Source organism: Sceloporus occidentalis, unplaced genomic scaffold (genome assembly GCF_023333645.1).
Source record: "Sceloporus occidentalis isolate IW3139 unplaced genomic scaffold, rSceOcc1.0.p SCAF_6, whole genome shotgun sequence".
NCBI lineage: Eukaryota > Metazoa > Chordata > Lepidosauria > Squamata > Phrynosomatidae > Sceloporus > Sceloporus occidentalis.
Genome location: NW_028316986.1, coordinates 105628671 through 105644001, shown reverse-complemented (window position 1 = coordinate 105644001; position 15331 = coordinate 105628671). Strand labels below are relative to the sequence as shown.

The following is a 15331-nucleotide window of genomic DNA, read 5'->3' as shown; positions in this document are numbered from 1 at the left end:
CACCACTGGTTGAGACCATTAACCATTCCAACTTTCCTTTTACAGGCTCAAAATTCTCCTGCTGGCGGAAAAGGAAAAAAATCAACTTGAACCACTTCTTCACCAGTGTCCTGAAGAACCCTCAAATCTCCATAGATTCAGAAACCCTTCTATCAATAGATGGTTTAAATCAGCAGTGATCCATGAGCCATAAGCTGTTGGTTTCCAGAAAGATGGAAACAATTGTAGCCAAAGTGCACCAGAATACCCTGGCACACTAGAAAAATCTGCACTTCCCCACATTAGACAGCTTTTGAAGCACAGCCTTAAGACAGACCTAACCCATCCTTTTTCAAGCATTAGAAACATGGGGAAACAAGTGAGATGAAATGTATTTCTATATTTGGATGGGCAAATTGTTTTCTGAAATATTATTTTATTTTTAACTGTATGTAAAGAACATAGGAATAGAGAACTGATATGGAAGGCTGGCTCACTGACAGTACACAAGATCTCTACTACTGAGTTTCTGAGTAATTAGCTGAATTTGAAGCATTCATTTAAATGGCATGGGGAAAAACCTAGAATGATAAGCTCATTCGCTATTTTTATTTTATTTTTTTTAAAAAAACTCCATCTTATCAGAACAGATACACAGAAGCATTACATTTTTAACCCATAGCAGAGGAAATTAAGTATTTTCTCCTTATGTGGTAATTTGATATTTGCAACTCCATTAGTCACAGCAGAATTAGACATTTCTAGGAGCTAAATTTCAAGGCTTTGTTCTTCTGTCTAGATTTTTGTTCCATAACTACTTTTCAGTAGCACCCCCCCCCCCCCAGAACATTTACTTTTCAGAGTATTTTTATCATTATCAAGTAAATGGCTTTTACAAAACCACTTGAGATCCTTGCCCTCTTAAATCTTTATTTAAAAGGTTGTTTTATCAGCAACTCAGCTATAACATATAATAAAAATAGTAGCATATTGCAAACTATAATAGCAGTTATCTTGTGGTTAAAACATTTTGCATGTATTTCTAGCACCTAAGCATTCAAGGATTAAGTTGATTTGCACATGTGATGAATGTTTATTCACAAGTTGTAGGTACAGCATGGCATAGTGGTTTGAGTGTTGGACTACAACTCTGGAGAGCAAGGTTCGATTTTCTGCTCAGCCATGCAACCTATTGGGTGACCTTGGGCAAGTCACATGCTCTCAGCCTCATGGGAAGGCAATGGCAAACCATTTTTGAACAAATCTTGCCAAAAAAATCCATGATAGGTTCACCTTAGGGTTGCCATAAGTTGGAAATGACTTGAAGGCACACAACAACCTGTAAAAGCTAAGGCACAAGAAGTTTATATGATTTGGCTGTAACTGCACCCATGGCAGAGTCAATAAATGAACCAAAGGTTGTTATTAGTTTTATTCTTACAACCACATTTGCATTAAGTGCATTAATTTGGTGTGCACATGAGTGAGATTGCACAAATCTTGAGTTGCTTTAGGTGTTCCAATGCATGTACATGCACAGATTCCTATCCATTTACTTCACCACAAGTAAAAAAATGTGCAAAGAGATGTGTTGAATACATATCTTCCACTGAAATGAATGGGAAAATATGCTTGTATAGTAACTCCAAATATTCAGCACCCCAGGGTCTCTGGGTAAGACACTTTTGTTCAGAGAAGCATTCCAAATTACTGGTTGTTAATCTGCTGCTTACTTTGTCTTCATTGAATACTAGTTAGTATTATTTTAGAGATATTTTAATCATGTAATGTTGTTTTAGATTGTACACCGCTTGGCAGGTTTTTATTTTTTCTTATTTGACCCCTGCTATGTAAAGAGCTGTGCAAACTTTACAACGCTCTATAAATAAATGTGAATAATAATAATAATAATAGAAAGGAACATATAGGACAAAAATAGCCAGGAGATCCAAATGATGCAGGTGATAACACTTTTGGTTTCCAGTGAGCAGTCATGTGAGGCAAGTGCAGACATATAGCTTAATAGTAGCCCAAACTGCAGGTGAGATATTAAGAGCAGGCTGGAGATTCCATGTTCCTCTCCCCTTGTGTGCAAATCCCTATACCTTCCTTTGTAAACATCTCAGCACCACATCCAATCATTATACATGCTTAATATAAGACTGTTGAGGTAACATGTTTCACTTCCAACATGTTCCACTGGGAGAGAAAGATAGGCAGGGTACAGACCGTCCAAAAAAGGGCGGTCTGCCCGCGCCATGTTTTGCTGCGCAAGGAAGCTGCAGCGGACAAACCGTGTGGCTTCCTCGCACAGCAAAAAAGAACCCAGAGTGGGTTCTTTTTGCGGCACCATAAAGACGCCGCAGTGCACCAATGGCACACTCGCGGCATCATTATGGTGCCGTGACGTGCAGGCGCTAAGCATCCATCGCATCAAAATGTTGGCGCCCATCTGTACAGGGTGCTGCCGTTTTGACGCCCTTGTCACGTGCTAGGGTTGAGGCACATGTGGGCGGTGTGCCCTCAGCCAACCCCTAGCACATGACAAGGGTGCCCTATCGGGTCATAGTTCCTTCGAATTTTTTTCTGTCTTTAATGGAATCAGATCTACTTTCAGCTTCAAAAAATGGCAACTGAACAGTTAGGCGAAAGGGGTAAAAAAACAGACCAAGTATGCATCAAAAATGAAATATCTGTGTATGGATGACCAGCAGTGCTACATTACTTCAAGTATAATGTACACTCTCCTCCAGGCAGTGCCCCATTTCAGACATAATAACCTTGGTCCACTAAAGCCTAGCTCATTGTATTGGAAATGAATCGTGTGTCTTCACATTTTCTCTCCCACTTAAAATTCTGGTTTGCAAGCTAGAAGTGTTGTGAGTGCTTAGATCAGTTTCCATGTTTCAACATAATGGGAAGCCATATTTTAAGAAACCCTGGCACACAAGATAAATAGGGAAGGAAGGCTAGAAAGAAATGTTTACGATGCTAGTCTGTGAACTGCTAAACTGTGCTCACAATTGTTATGTCTGAATAAAAAAAACCTCCAGAATATTTAGCTACATGACGCCATGTCAGTTTTACCAAAAAATGCAAACACAGGTAACAGAAGAAACCCGATACAGTTTGCATGAAGACCTTAGTTCCCTCTTGATAAATACATTTTTAAGCAGCATATCATAAATACATTTCTAAGAAGCACATGTACTTTAAAAAGTCTGTCTCTCAATATGAAGATCACCAGAAGTCTGTTCTACAGTAAGAGACTGTTGAGCTGATTCAGATACATGTACAGTGTGTCTCTGTCCTTTGTGAATATGAGGAGGTAGGACTGTGTCTTGGTCAATACGATACTGATGGTTAGCTTCTTGAGTCACTTGCAGGTGCTGCGTTGGATGTGATGTCCCAGTAGCTATCTGAAGCACTTCAGCTTGATTCTGATTGGCGTGGAGGTGTTCCAAGGCTTCTTTTGAGAGCGTGATGACATGCATTTGCTCAGTCTGGGCAGGTTCCATTTGGCTGCTCACAATATTGATGTTCTCAATTTGGTCTGATGGTTCTGGGTGGGCTGAAAGCAGCAAGTTCTGCAGCTGCTGTGGTGGCTGAGCAAGAAGAGTAAGATTGCCTGCATGGTCTGCCATCACATTTTGGGAACCATCAGTAGTAACAACACTGATACCTTGATTATGGCTGGGCACAAAATTTATATTATGCACTGAATCAGTAACCAGTAACTGGATCTCTTGTGCTCCTGAGGTGGAGAGTTGATATTGCTGCAGCTGAACAATGTTCCTTATTTCCTCTGTAGAAGAGGTAGTAGTGGTAGTAGTATGAGCAGCACTTGCTTCCTGTAGCTGTTTTTCTTTCATGTGAATCTTTAAATGAGATTTCAGATTGTCCAAGCGTGCAAACTGCACACTGCACTCAGAGCAAGAGAAAGGCTTTTTACCTGTGTGCAAGATACAGTGTCTCCTCTTAGCACTGGAATCAGAAAAGGATTTTCCACAAATGGTGCATGAATATGGCTTTTCTCCTCTGGAAGAGAAGACATTTTGGATTCATTAGATACGACAATGCTAGAACATAGAATGTTTACAAGAAAGATATACAGTGTAAGTCAAGTTATGAGCCAAAGTTACGTGAGTCTCAAAATGCTAATTTTGCCAAGTTAATCACAGAGTACCACTCTGCCATAGTGACAGCATATATGTGTATACTGCCCACTGTACCTTGACCTGGTTTTGTATCTTGTTTACAGAGCAGAAATAGATAGGAAAGCCTACCAGGCCCTCTAGTTTAAATTCAAATAAACTACAAATTACTGTGCCCTTGCCCTGTTCTAAATTAAAAGTAGGAATCACTAGCTCATATGTAGCCTTCCATGGCCATTTCTACAGTCCCATGCCATCTCAGCTCCTCCATTTGAAAAAAAAAGAGGGAGAAAAAAACTGCTCCTGGAAACTGGTAGTAGTGATTCCCCTTCTGAGCAACATGCATCCCTTACTTTGGTACCCTTTCAAAAAAAAAAAAAAAAAAAGGCAAAAATAGTCTTCCAGACTTGCATGCTTAGTTCTAGCTTGACTATCTGCACTGTAACAGTTAAATGAGACACATTTTCTGACAAGTGAGAAGTGCTAAAGCTATCACATATTTTCAGTTTACGGCCAATCTGCGGTCATGTAAGAGTTTGTAAAAGTGTGCAGCCTTGATCGTTGGGATTCTATGAGAAAGTTACACAGGTTGAGTCTCCCTCATCTAACATGACTGAGACCAGAAGGATTTTGGAGGTTTTCAGATTCTGTAATATATGCATAAACAGTTGGCTCTCTGTTTTCACAGGGATCTGTTCTGCACCCCCCCATAATGGAGACTCGTAGATATTCAAGCCCCATTGAATGGGGCGTGTGCCTGCGAGCGTGTGTGTGCCGTATTTAAAACAACAGATATTGCCCCTCTGTGAATGTTCAAGATCTCAAGTTCAAGAGAAAGGAGAGGCAACTGTATATAATGAGGTATCTTAGAGATTGGACCCATGACTAAACATGAAATAAATTTATCTTTCATATATACCTTATACACATAGCCTGAAGATAAATAAGGCAGACTCAAACTGTACTACAAAATGTTAGCAAATCAATAGGATGAAGAGGCAGTAAACTGCCAGGTTGACCAAACCAGACAAAATGAGCAGGTCTATGTTATCCTATGCAGCCACTAAAACAGAACAATAACATTATTCTTTGTAACCCAGGTGAGGTTCGTACAATTCGTTTGGGAAGCCAGACGGAAAGGGGATTGTCATAGCACTTCAGCAAGAAGAGGAATGTCAGTCCTTCATTCTGCTAACATAACCCTTCCATCTTTAGCTTCTCAACCACTGAAAATGTGGTCAAATTCCTTTCTATTTAAAAAGGAACATGAAGATCTGTTTTCTGCTTCATAAAAATTCCTGAGTTCCTTTAAACAAAAATACAATAATTAAACAGCTAAACCCTTTCTATGAGAATATTCCCACAATCCTGAGTACAATCTTTAAAGCCAGGTGTTACTCAATACGTTTCCATTACTGCCCTTTGACTTCCAGAAAACATACAAAATCTTCTGTATGCATTGTTTAAGTGATGTATTACTTAAAGGATTCTTCTTCACAAAGAAACATTCTTCTGGTTCTACAGTCCATCAATATGTTAGCATTGGTGGAAATAGTTTGTGAGGAAGTCAGCTGCACCATTTGTGGTGACTGAGCTGGGCTGCTGTAATTTGCACAAGTGCACAGAAGAATGATACTTACCTGTGGATTCTGATATGAGTCTCAAGAGAGCTTTTTGCTGTGAAGGATTTGCCACAGATTTCACAAGTAAATGGCTTTTCACCTAGAAAAACTTATTGGTTAGTATAACTGCACAATACCTGTGGTAACAGTACAATATTATTAAATAATATCACAATAAAATAGGTGGAGACCTGATTAGTCATTTGCAAATAAATTAAGAGCAGCTTCACTCTTACTTAATTTTGTTCTGCTAACACATCATTGCTTAGGGTAGGCATTTCAAAAGATACAACATCCTTTGAAAAACATGTTATATCATCTCTGTTTTATAAAATGATTATAAGAAGATTAACAATGACATCACATCTAGGACTGATTTGAAAGTCTGTCAGAAGTTACAGATTACCAGAAAAGAGCGGACCCTTCCCTTTTAAGGAATACTTATCATTTTTTAAATTTAATCAGGCAGCAGGTCTCAACCTCTTGTCCTATAGATAATTTGGATTTCAGTTCCCAAAGGTTTCAGCCACCTGGCTCAGGAATTATGGGAGCATGTCCAAATCAACTGGAGAACTAAGGATTAAGAAGTGATGTCCAGAAGACGCATATATAGACAATATATAGATACACAGAAGGAAGACAGATAGCAACTATCTTATTCTTCTTCTAACTCCAAGTTCATCTTATGTTGCATGGAAGCTGCCACATCATATACATCTCCTTCCCTGCTCCTGTAATGTTGGGAAATCTAGGATTCACAGTCAGCACAAAAATGAGAGTGAGATTACCTGTATGTGTTCTTAAATGCTTCTTCAACTGAGCTGCATCCATGAATTTGCGATTACACAGGTTACATTCTGGCAATGAATGGCCTTGGTACAAAAAGAAAAGGTAGGGTTTTTTTAAACTATCTGTTTTTCTTTTGTTTAAAATTTTAATCTTGCTCTTGAGTCCAAAAGGGACTGTCTAGCCAGATAAGTGATAAAACATAAACAAATGCATTTAAAATATAAGTAACCAAATCAAAATAAGCTAAAGCATTTGTAATAAAAACAGTAAAGAATTCTCTCTCCCAGCATGGAACCACATTCATTGTGCTCTTTCAGCTCCTGAGCTGAAGTTAATTAACACAGTTATTACTTCTGGTCTTCAAAGAAATTTGATTCATACATTTTCCCAACACAAACTGAGGTTCCATCAGCACTGCAGAAATAATACAGTTTGATGACACTTCAACTGCCACGGCTCAATGCTTATAGAATTCTGGGAATTATATTTTACTGTGGCACTAGAGCTCTCTGACAGGGAAGTCTAAATGTCTCACAAAACGACAATTCCCAGAAATCTATAGTATTGAGCCATGGCAGTTGAAGTGGCATCAAACTGGATTTCTGCAGTATGGACACATCCGTAGCTCTATTTAGGGCTACTGACAAAATGTATTCAGTCAGATAGCAAAACACCATGATTCTATGCACACCTAGATAGGGTCAATAGGATAAAGCTTGTTCTTTCTATATTCTCTCTGAAACCCATGTCCCCAGGTAAGACAGACATATTGATGTTGCAATGCTAAATACATGAGAAAAGCTTTACATATTATTTCAAAATGTAAAAACAGGAACCAACCCAAGTTTTGCTATTCTTTCCCTGTCCCAGTTGTGTATGTGGGATGTTGAAAGATGAATATGTATATCTCTCCTATAGAGAGAGCATGGGGACTCAAAATGGGAATAGCATTTGCATTGCTCAGAAGACAAATGCCAATAGTCCATGTTTTACTAGGAGTGAATTTTATTTATGCTTTCTCTCTGTACTTCCACATTATTGTAAAGTCACCCTGAGATGTATCCTCAACTTTAGGTTGGCCTAACAGACTTATAGTTAGCTCTCTCAATCCATGGATTTTTTATTCATGCATTCAAGGACCCAGTTTGAAAATATTAAAAAGTATATATAAATTCTAAAAAGCTAACCTTCATTTCATATAAGGGACACCATTTTACTATGCCCTTGTATTTCACGAGACTTGAACATCCATTAATTTTGTTATCCATGGGCGTCCTGGAACCAAACCCCAGCAGATACCAAGGGTCCACTGCATTTTAAAAATAAGTATCCAACAGATAGCAGTGTTCCTACATAATATAGAATTAACTGAGAGACAGTGTGGCATAGTGGACTATGACTCTCGAGACCAGGATTAAATTCCCAGCTCACCATAAAACCCACTGGCAAACCTTGGGCAAGTCACATGCTTTCAGCCTCAGGGGAAGGCAATGGCAAACTTCCTCTGGACAAATCTTGCCAAGAAAACCTCATGATAGGAGTTGTCTTCAGGTCACTGTACGTTGGAAATGACTTGAAGGCACACAACAACAATGTATAAATACTTTCTGGTATCATGATACACTATTCATACATGTCTGCTGTTAAATAATTCTAATTCCAAAAATTTCGAAAGCATTGAATAAATATCTAGTAATATTCAAAAATATTCAAATACTTTTTATAGACGGCGCAGTAAACCATTAGCGAATGATTATAATGATCCCAACACAATAACGATTTTACTAAAACCTCAACATGTTCTAAGAAAATGTAAAGTGCCTCTTAAATCAGTTATACCTGTATGAACTCTGTAATGACTCTTAAGTTGCCTTTTCTGGCTGAAATATTTTCCACACTGATCACAGGTAAAATCCTTCTGACCTGAAAGAAAAACAACATAGAGGATTTCAGAAGATACTTCACAAGAATGAGAATAAATATGGCTGTGTGTCTTAAATGATGCTTAGGGTAGGTTGTAATGAAAAATATAATAAATGTTTGGTAAAGCTAAATATTCACCAAGGATCCTGAGCAATCTTCCTTAAAAGTATTCCACGGTCTTTACTATTCAGTGTGCATTGTATTTCAGTACTTATTTCAAGAAACAAGGTGAGTAGTATTCTAGCCTTAAATGGTTAATTAGCATGAAATTTACTCTACAAAATATGGTGACCAGCATGAGATTAAGTTGATTTTTTTAAAGGATTCAGCACTGTCATAAATATAATAAATATAAATAAAGGCTGTTGTTATTGATAACAGCGTGTAGAGGCAGGATATTTCTGAATACCAGATGCTAAAAGCATAATCCAGTGATTACTTGAAAGCCTGTGTTGGATTAGGACTCTGGGAGAGCAGGATTCAAATCCTCTATTATTATTATTATTATTATTATTATTATTATTATTATTATTATCCTTTATTTATAAAGCGCTGTAAATTTACACAGCGCTGTACATACAATCTTTTTAATTGGATGGTTCCCTGCCCTCGGGCTTACAATCTAGAAAGACACGACACAGAAGGAGAAGGGAGTGGTGGTGGGGAAGGGGATGAGGGCCAGCAGTTCTTCTCAACCTCCGAGGCCTGGATCAGGGGAGATGGACTGGAGGGAGGGCTTGGCTTCTTAACAGATGGTTAATCATCTTCCAGGGAGGCCTGTTGGAGCTAGCCTGCCTCTCTAGTAGGATAATAAAACCCACAAGGTGGCCTTGGACAAGACATAGTCTCTCAGCCTCAGAAGAAGGACATTAGCAAACCCACTCCTAACAAATTTTTGGCAAGAAAACCCTGATAGCTTTGTCTTAGGGTCACCATAAGAGAGAAATGACTTGAAGGTGTACAAGAACAGTGATCTAATAATCATGAGGCCTGTGGTCCTGCAGCGGCAGGATGAGGGACACGCCCTGTTCAGACAATAAGTTGTTGGTGGACTTAACATTGCTTGTGAGGGGCCAGGAACATAATGAACCCTGCTACTAGAAATATTGTTCATCTTAAAGAGGTCTTGGCTGCATCTAGACAGTTCTTATTTACTTATGTTCATTCTTTTGCCATAGCTAAATTGTTTCTCACTTTACCTGTATGGAGGCTCATGTGTTCCAGGAGTGAGTGTTTTGTTGTTAAAGCCTTATTGCAAACAGTACAGGTGTATGGCCGTTCTCCAGTATGCATCCGCTCATGGACATGGAGAGAGTGTTTCTGGGAAAAGCCTTTACCACATTCACTACACTTGAACGGGCGCTCCCCTAAAAACAAGTTACCAGGTCTGTGAATGGCAAATAGTTAAGACATTTCAAGTTGGCAGAAAGAAGTTTCAAACCACATGCAACTTAACACAGGAAAACCAAATTAACTTAAAACTGCAGGAAAAACAAAATAAACCAAGACAACAAAAGGGTAAGTGCAAGAAATAATGACCTGCATAAAACCAATTGTCTGAATCGGTGGTCAAGGACTTCCTAGTTTACAGTACAGGGCTATATAAACTCTCAGGAGTGATGTGATACCATGAGTTCCTAACAACAGTAATTTATTCTTGACCATCTTACCAACCCAGTAGCAATACCTAAAGAAATATACCAGTTAATTACATATTAATGTGGGGTAAGTGTAAGTATTAGGCGGTCCTCCCTATGATTACAAAATAAATCTCAAAAGCTAGTTAAAATACTTCAGCTAAACAGTGTAACAGAAAACTGGCCGAACAGAGTATTTTATCTTAACATTAAATTGTATAAACCGATCTTTGGTACTCACCTGTATGACTTCTTCTATGAATAGCTAAAAAATGGTTATATTTAAATAGTTTTCCACAGTCTTTGCATTCAACTTTTGATCCAGTATGTTTACTTTTCCCATCAGATCTCTTTTTCAGTCCAGTGTCCTTTCCATCACCAATAAGTTTGTAATCTCTTAGTTTGATAGACCGCCTTATTCTACGTGTGCTACAACGACTCTGGCTGGGCTGTGTATTCTGGCATTGCGGATCATAGTTCTCATCTTTTTCAGCGGAGACACTCACCACAGCATCTGAACTACAAGCACGCTCAGCTTCTCTCACTTCTCCACTTAAAGGAATCAGTTCATTGGACTCTCCACCTTCCACCACAGTATCCTTCTTCATAAAATGTTGCTTATTCTGAACTGAATTATTCTCTCTTAATTGCACATCTTCAGTAGAAGATGCCCCCAGCTTTTCCTCCTGGGCACTCTTCCCTTTTCTTGGTCTTCCCCGTTTTTGCTTTGGTGGCTCTTCAACCTTTTTGTTGTTTGCCAAAAAAGGTACCATACTTTCAGCACTAGGAATGGGGGATAACATGTTATTCAAACTACAGTTTTTCTGCTGATCGGTGTATGCCCTCACCAAATCATTCACTTTGAGAAGATGAGCAGTGGCTAAGATTTGCTCTGTACTTTTTTCACTAGCTTGAAGAGAGCCTGTGTAGATAAATTCCAAGAGTGCTCCAAAAGCATCTGACACCATTCCTTCCAGCATATAGATTGACTGGCCAATCTCCGCCTCATCACCAAACATCATTGAGAAATACTCACTGCTGGCAGCAAGCAAAGCTTTGTGTGCTCTGAACTGGACATTTTCTACAATTAAAGTGATATCACACAGAAAATCCTTTCTCCTCTGTTCTTCAAAGTTAGCCAAAATAGTATCTCTGTGAACCTTTGAGTGGATGACTATGAACTTCTCAGTGGCATCAGGTACCGTTTCATTCATTGTTGCTGAAAACAGGAAAAAAAAGTTAATTGTATGTCAGATGGGATTAGAAAAGCTCCAGAGGGGATGGAAAGTGGCAGTACGTGGATTATTTAAATATCGCTCTAGAGCAGTGGTTTCCAAACTTTGGTCCTCTAGATGTTTTGGATTTCAGCCCCAGAATTCCTGACTGTTGACCAATTCATTCATTGGTTCATTCATTCAAAGTACTGTAATTATATCCCACTCTTCGTCTTACAAATAGTTAATTGGACAGTTCCTGGCCCTCAGGCTTACAATCTTAAAAAAAAAAAAAAAAAAAAAAAAAGACATGACACCCGAAAAGAAGGGAATGGCAGTGAGGAAGGGGACCATGTCCAGCAGATACTGCCAGGGTGGGAGCAGCTAACATGGAGGGAGGGCCTTTCATATGTCTCTGAGTCCAGTTTCTCTATGTGCAGCTAGAGACACCAAATTGAGTGTCACCAATACGAAGCCATTGTTTTCCATCCAGCAAGACACAAGCAAGTGGGATGCCACTTCCCTTCAGTGCAGCACTGGATCAGCGCATTTATCTACAATGTAAGCCTCTTGCACAAAGAGATGAAACTCCCATTTCTAAAGGAACACCTTAGAAGTTAACAAATCCTGTAAGCAACTATTTCTTTTTAATATTATTATTATTTCAAAATTTTAAAAAACAAAATTTAGTATTCTTTCCATACATACTTTTGCATCTTGTTCATTTAAAAAAACACTAAATATCCCCTCAGTGCCCCCCTTTCCCCCCGGAGCCATTCCCTCTTTATACTCCCTCCAAAATTTTACCTCCTCCTGTGGAGATCATTTCCCATCTTCTTTTCTTAATACATTTTCAGTAATTTTTTCCCATATTTTATCAAAATCATTTCTTTTCCATAATCATTTTTTACTTTCAATTTACATGTTAATTTGTCATTAATCGCTAACTTCCAAACTTCTTTATAACAATCCTCCAGTTTCACATTTATTTTTGTTTTCCAATTTCTTGCTATGATTCATCTCACAGCAGCACTCCATTCATTATCACAGACTCTGCATCTCAATTCATCTTCCCATGTTTCTTTTAAAATAATTTGATTTAATTTTTTCCTCTTATTCTCCATTAATATCTTACAAATTTTACTAGTTGTGCCTTTCATATTTTCATTTTCCTCCGTTGTAAGCAACTGTTTCTGTGACCATTCTGAAAACTAAAATATGAAATACTTTTAAATCCCGCAACAACAACAACAACAAAAACCCTAAACAAAACTCCAGTTAGGATGAGGATAAAACTGGACTAGGCTCAACATCACAGGTTTATCCAGTTTGCATTAATGTCTTGCTCATGAAACAAAATTAAAAGCGGTGCAAGGTGAGTTCATTTCTTCACCTGAGAGCTCTGGCAGATGGGGGGAATTCCCCAAATGCAAGTGACTTTCCCTGAGTCCTCCTACTGTCCCTGCCTCCTTCCTCCCAATAACTGCTAAGAAACCCCTCCAGGTTGGCTAGGTCCATAGCATGGAGCCATGGCAGTTAAAGCGGCGTGGAAATGGGTTATTTCGGCAGTGTGGACGCAACTTCGACACTGCATAAATAATCCTGGGTTTTGTAGACTTTTTGTGTTTTTGGTGGCACCAGAACTCTCTCTGAGCAGGTGGCCAGGTGTCCTCCTTTCCCAGGACCTGTCCTACATTTCAGCCTGCATCCAAAAGGCCCTCCATTGTGAGCAGGGCTGAGAAGCGTGGGTTGACATTTCTAGGGTGCAGGATTAACCCAGTTTGTGACTGCTTTGACTGACCTGGCTCAGTGCTAGGGAATCCTGGGAAGCATGGCTGCATCCACACTGGAGAAATAACCCACTTTAACTCTCTTTCCGGCTCAACGCTATGGAATTCTACCTCCTTCCTCCCAATAATTGCTAAGAAATCCATCCAGGTTGGCCACAACAAACTCCAACTCCCAGAATTCCATAGCCAGGAAAAGAGTTAAAGCGGTGCCAAACCGGTTTATCTCTCCCTTGTGGATGCAGCCACACTTCCCAGGATTCACTAGCCCTGAGCCAAGGCAGTTAATCCCGGAGCCCTGTCATTGCGAGGGCCGCCCTGGGTCCCAGGGAAGAGCCCTCCGCTCCAGCCATCCCTCTCCCTGCCAAAGGCCAGCGACGCTGCCAAGAAGGGACTCACCCAAGAGCCAGCAGCGGCCCCGAGAAGGACAAGCCACACAACAACACCACAACCGGAAGTGACGCCGCGCGGAGCCGGAAGTGGGCCGGGGAAGCGTAGGGTCTAGCTCAGGGAGGGATGCTTCCGGGTTCCTTGTTGCCATGGTGACGAGGAGTGGTCCAGGAATGGCCAGCAGAGGGCCTCATGATGAGAGCAAGATGGAGGAAAGGAAGAACAAATGGAGGACACTAAGCTGGAAAACACTCCTGTACATTTCATAATGTGGGCATGACCATGTTATGAAAGCTGGAAAATGCTTGTATAAATTGCATTCATGGCCAAAATGAAGGTCTGGAAAGCATGCACAATGCTTCTCTGTCAGGCTCAAAGTGTAGGACGTTCAAGAAAGACAGAGGACACAGCAAAACAAAAGCTGAAAAATACACATATATGTATAAGTCCATGCTTCTCAGCCATAGTCAAAATGGAAGGCATTGAAAACATCGAAGATATGACTAAATAAAAGTTGAAAAGTGTATATATACAAATTCACGCTTCTCGGTCATTCTTAAAATGTAGGGCGTTCAAGAAAAATGGAGGATGTTACCACATATAAGAGCTAAAATCGCTTCTATAAATGTAAATTCATGCCTCTTGGTCTTGCTCAAAATGGGGAGCGTCCAAGGAAAATGAAGGACTTTACAACACATAAGAGCCAAATGTTAATGGGTGGCATTAATAGTAAAGGGAGAGATAGCAAAACAGTTTAAAAACATTATTCAAAGCCTGACCAAATAAGATCAATGAAACTTCAGAGAAATCCACAATACTGTATAACCACAATACAGTCAGCCCTTCTTGTACACTGATTTTTTATACACAGATTCAAGCATCCACAGTTTTTAAATGTTCAAAAAAAGTATAAATTTCAAATATCAGACCTTGATTTTTCCACTTTTTATAAGGGACACCATTTTGCTATGTCATTACTTTTGATGGGACTTGAGTATACATGGATTTTGTTATACACGAGGGATCTTGGAACCAAGCCCCAGCGTATAACAAGGCTCCACTGTATAACCATAATCCAAGTTTATGCTTCAACTAGAGGCAGAAGAGGAAGAAACAGAAATATTCTATGTTGGAGTCCAGAAGGAACACGCTAAAGCAGCATATACTGTACTGCTAATCACAGTATATTGATTATATTGAGTATATTGATACCCCTAGTAGTTTGCAACTAGATTACTGTAACCTTCTTCTGACAGGGCTTCTTCTCTCACACTTCCATCCTTTAATCTCTGTCGTATTCAGCTGCCCGTATTGTCACATCCGCTCGCCACTTTGACCATGTTTCTCCTCTTTTATCCTCCCTTCATTGGCTCCCCTTCCCCTTCCACATCCAGTACAAGCTTTTGTTGTTGGCTTTCAAAGCCCCCCATGGACTGGCCCCTCCTTACTTATCTGACCTTCTTTCTCCTTACATTCCTACTCGCACCCTCCGCTCTGGTAGTCAAGGTCTCCTGTCCCAGCCTAGGATTGCCACTGCCCCTCCTGGATTCGTCCCTTCTCACTTGCTGCCCCTCACTCCTGGAACCTTCTTCCACCACGTGCGCACATCACTTCTCTAACAAGTTTCAAAACTGAGTTAAAGACTATATTGTTTAGAGAAGGGTTCCCAGGGGTGAGCCCCTCTCTGCCCCAGGATGCCTCATTTTAACTATCCATTAAGAAGCAGAGCCCTCCCTCCATTCCATCTGCCTTGGTCCAGGCCTCAAAGGGAGAGAAGAACTGCTGGACCTGATCCCCTTCCCCACCACCATTACCTTCTCCCTTTGTGTTGTGTCC

The 15331-nt window shown here is 39.9% G+C and overlaps 1 protein-coding gene across 1 annotated transcript; it reads right to left on the bottom strand.

Annotated features, from left to right (window-relative positions):
- Positions 1-397: 397 nt before the first annotated feature.
- ZBTB24 (zinc finger and BTB domain containing 24) lies at positions 398-13660 on the bottom strand. Its single transcript, XM_089530593.1, has 7 exons — positions 13505-13660; positions 10346-11323; positions 9667-9834; positions 8384-8467; positions 6544-6627; positions 5774-5855; positions 398-4017 (listed from the first exon to the last, which is right to left on the bottom strand). Exons 1-7 carry the CDS (start codon positions 13644-13646, stop codon positions 3192-3194), a joined length of 2364 nt encoding a protein of 787 aa, XP_089386719.1. The 5' UTR covers positions 13647-13660; the 3' UTR covers positions 398-3191.
- Between the last annotated feature and the right edge of the window lie 1671 nt (positions 13661-15331).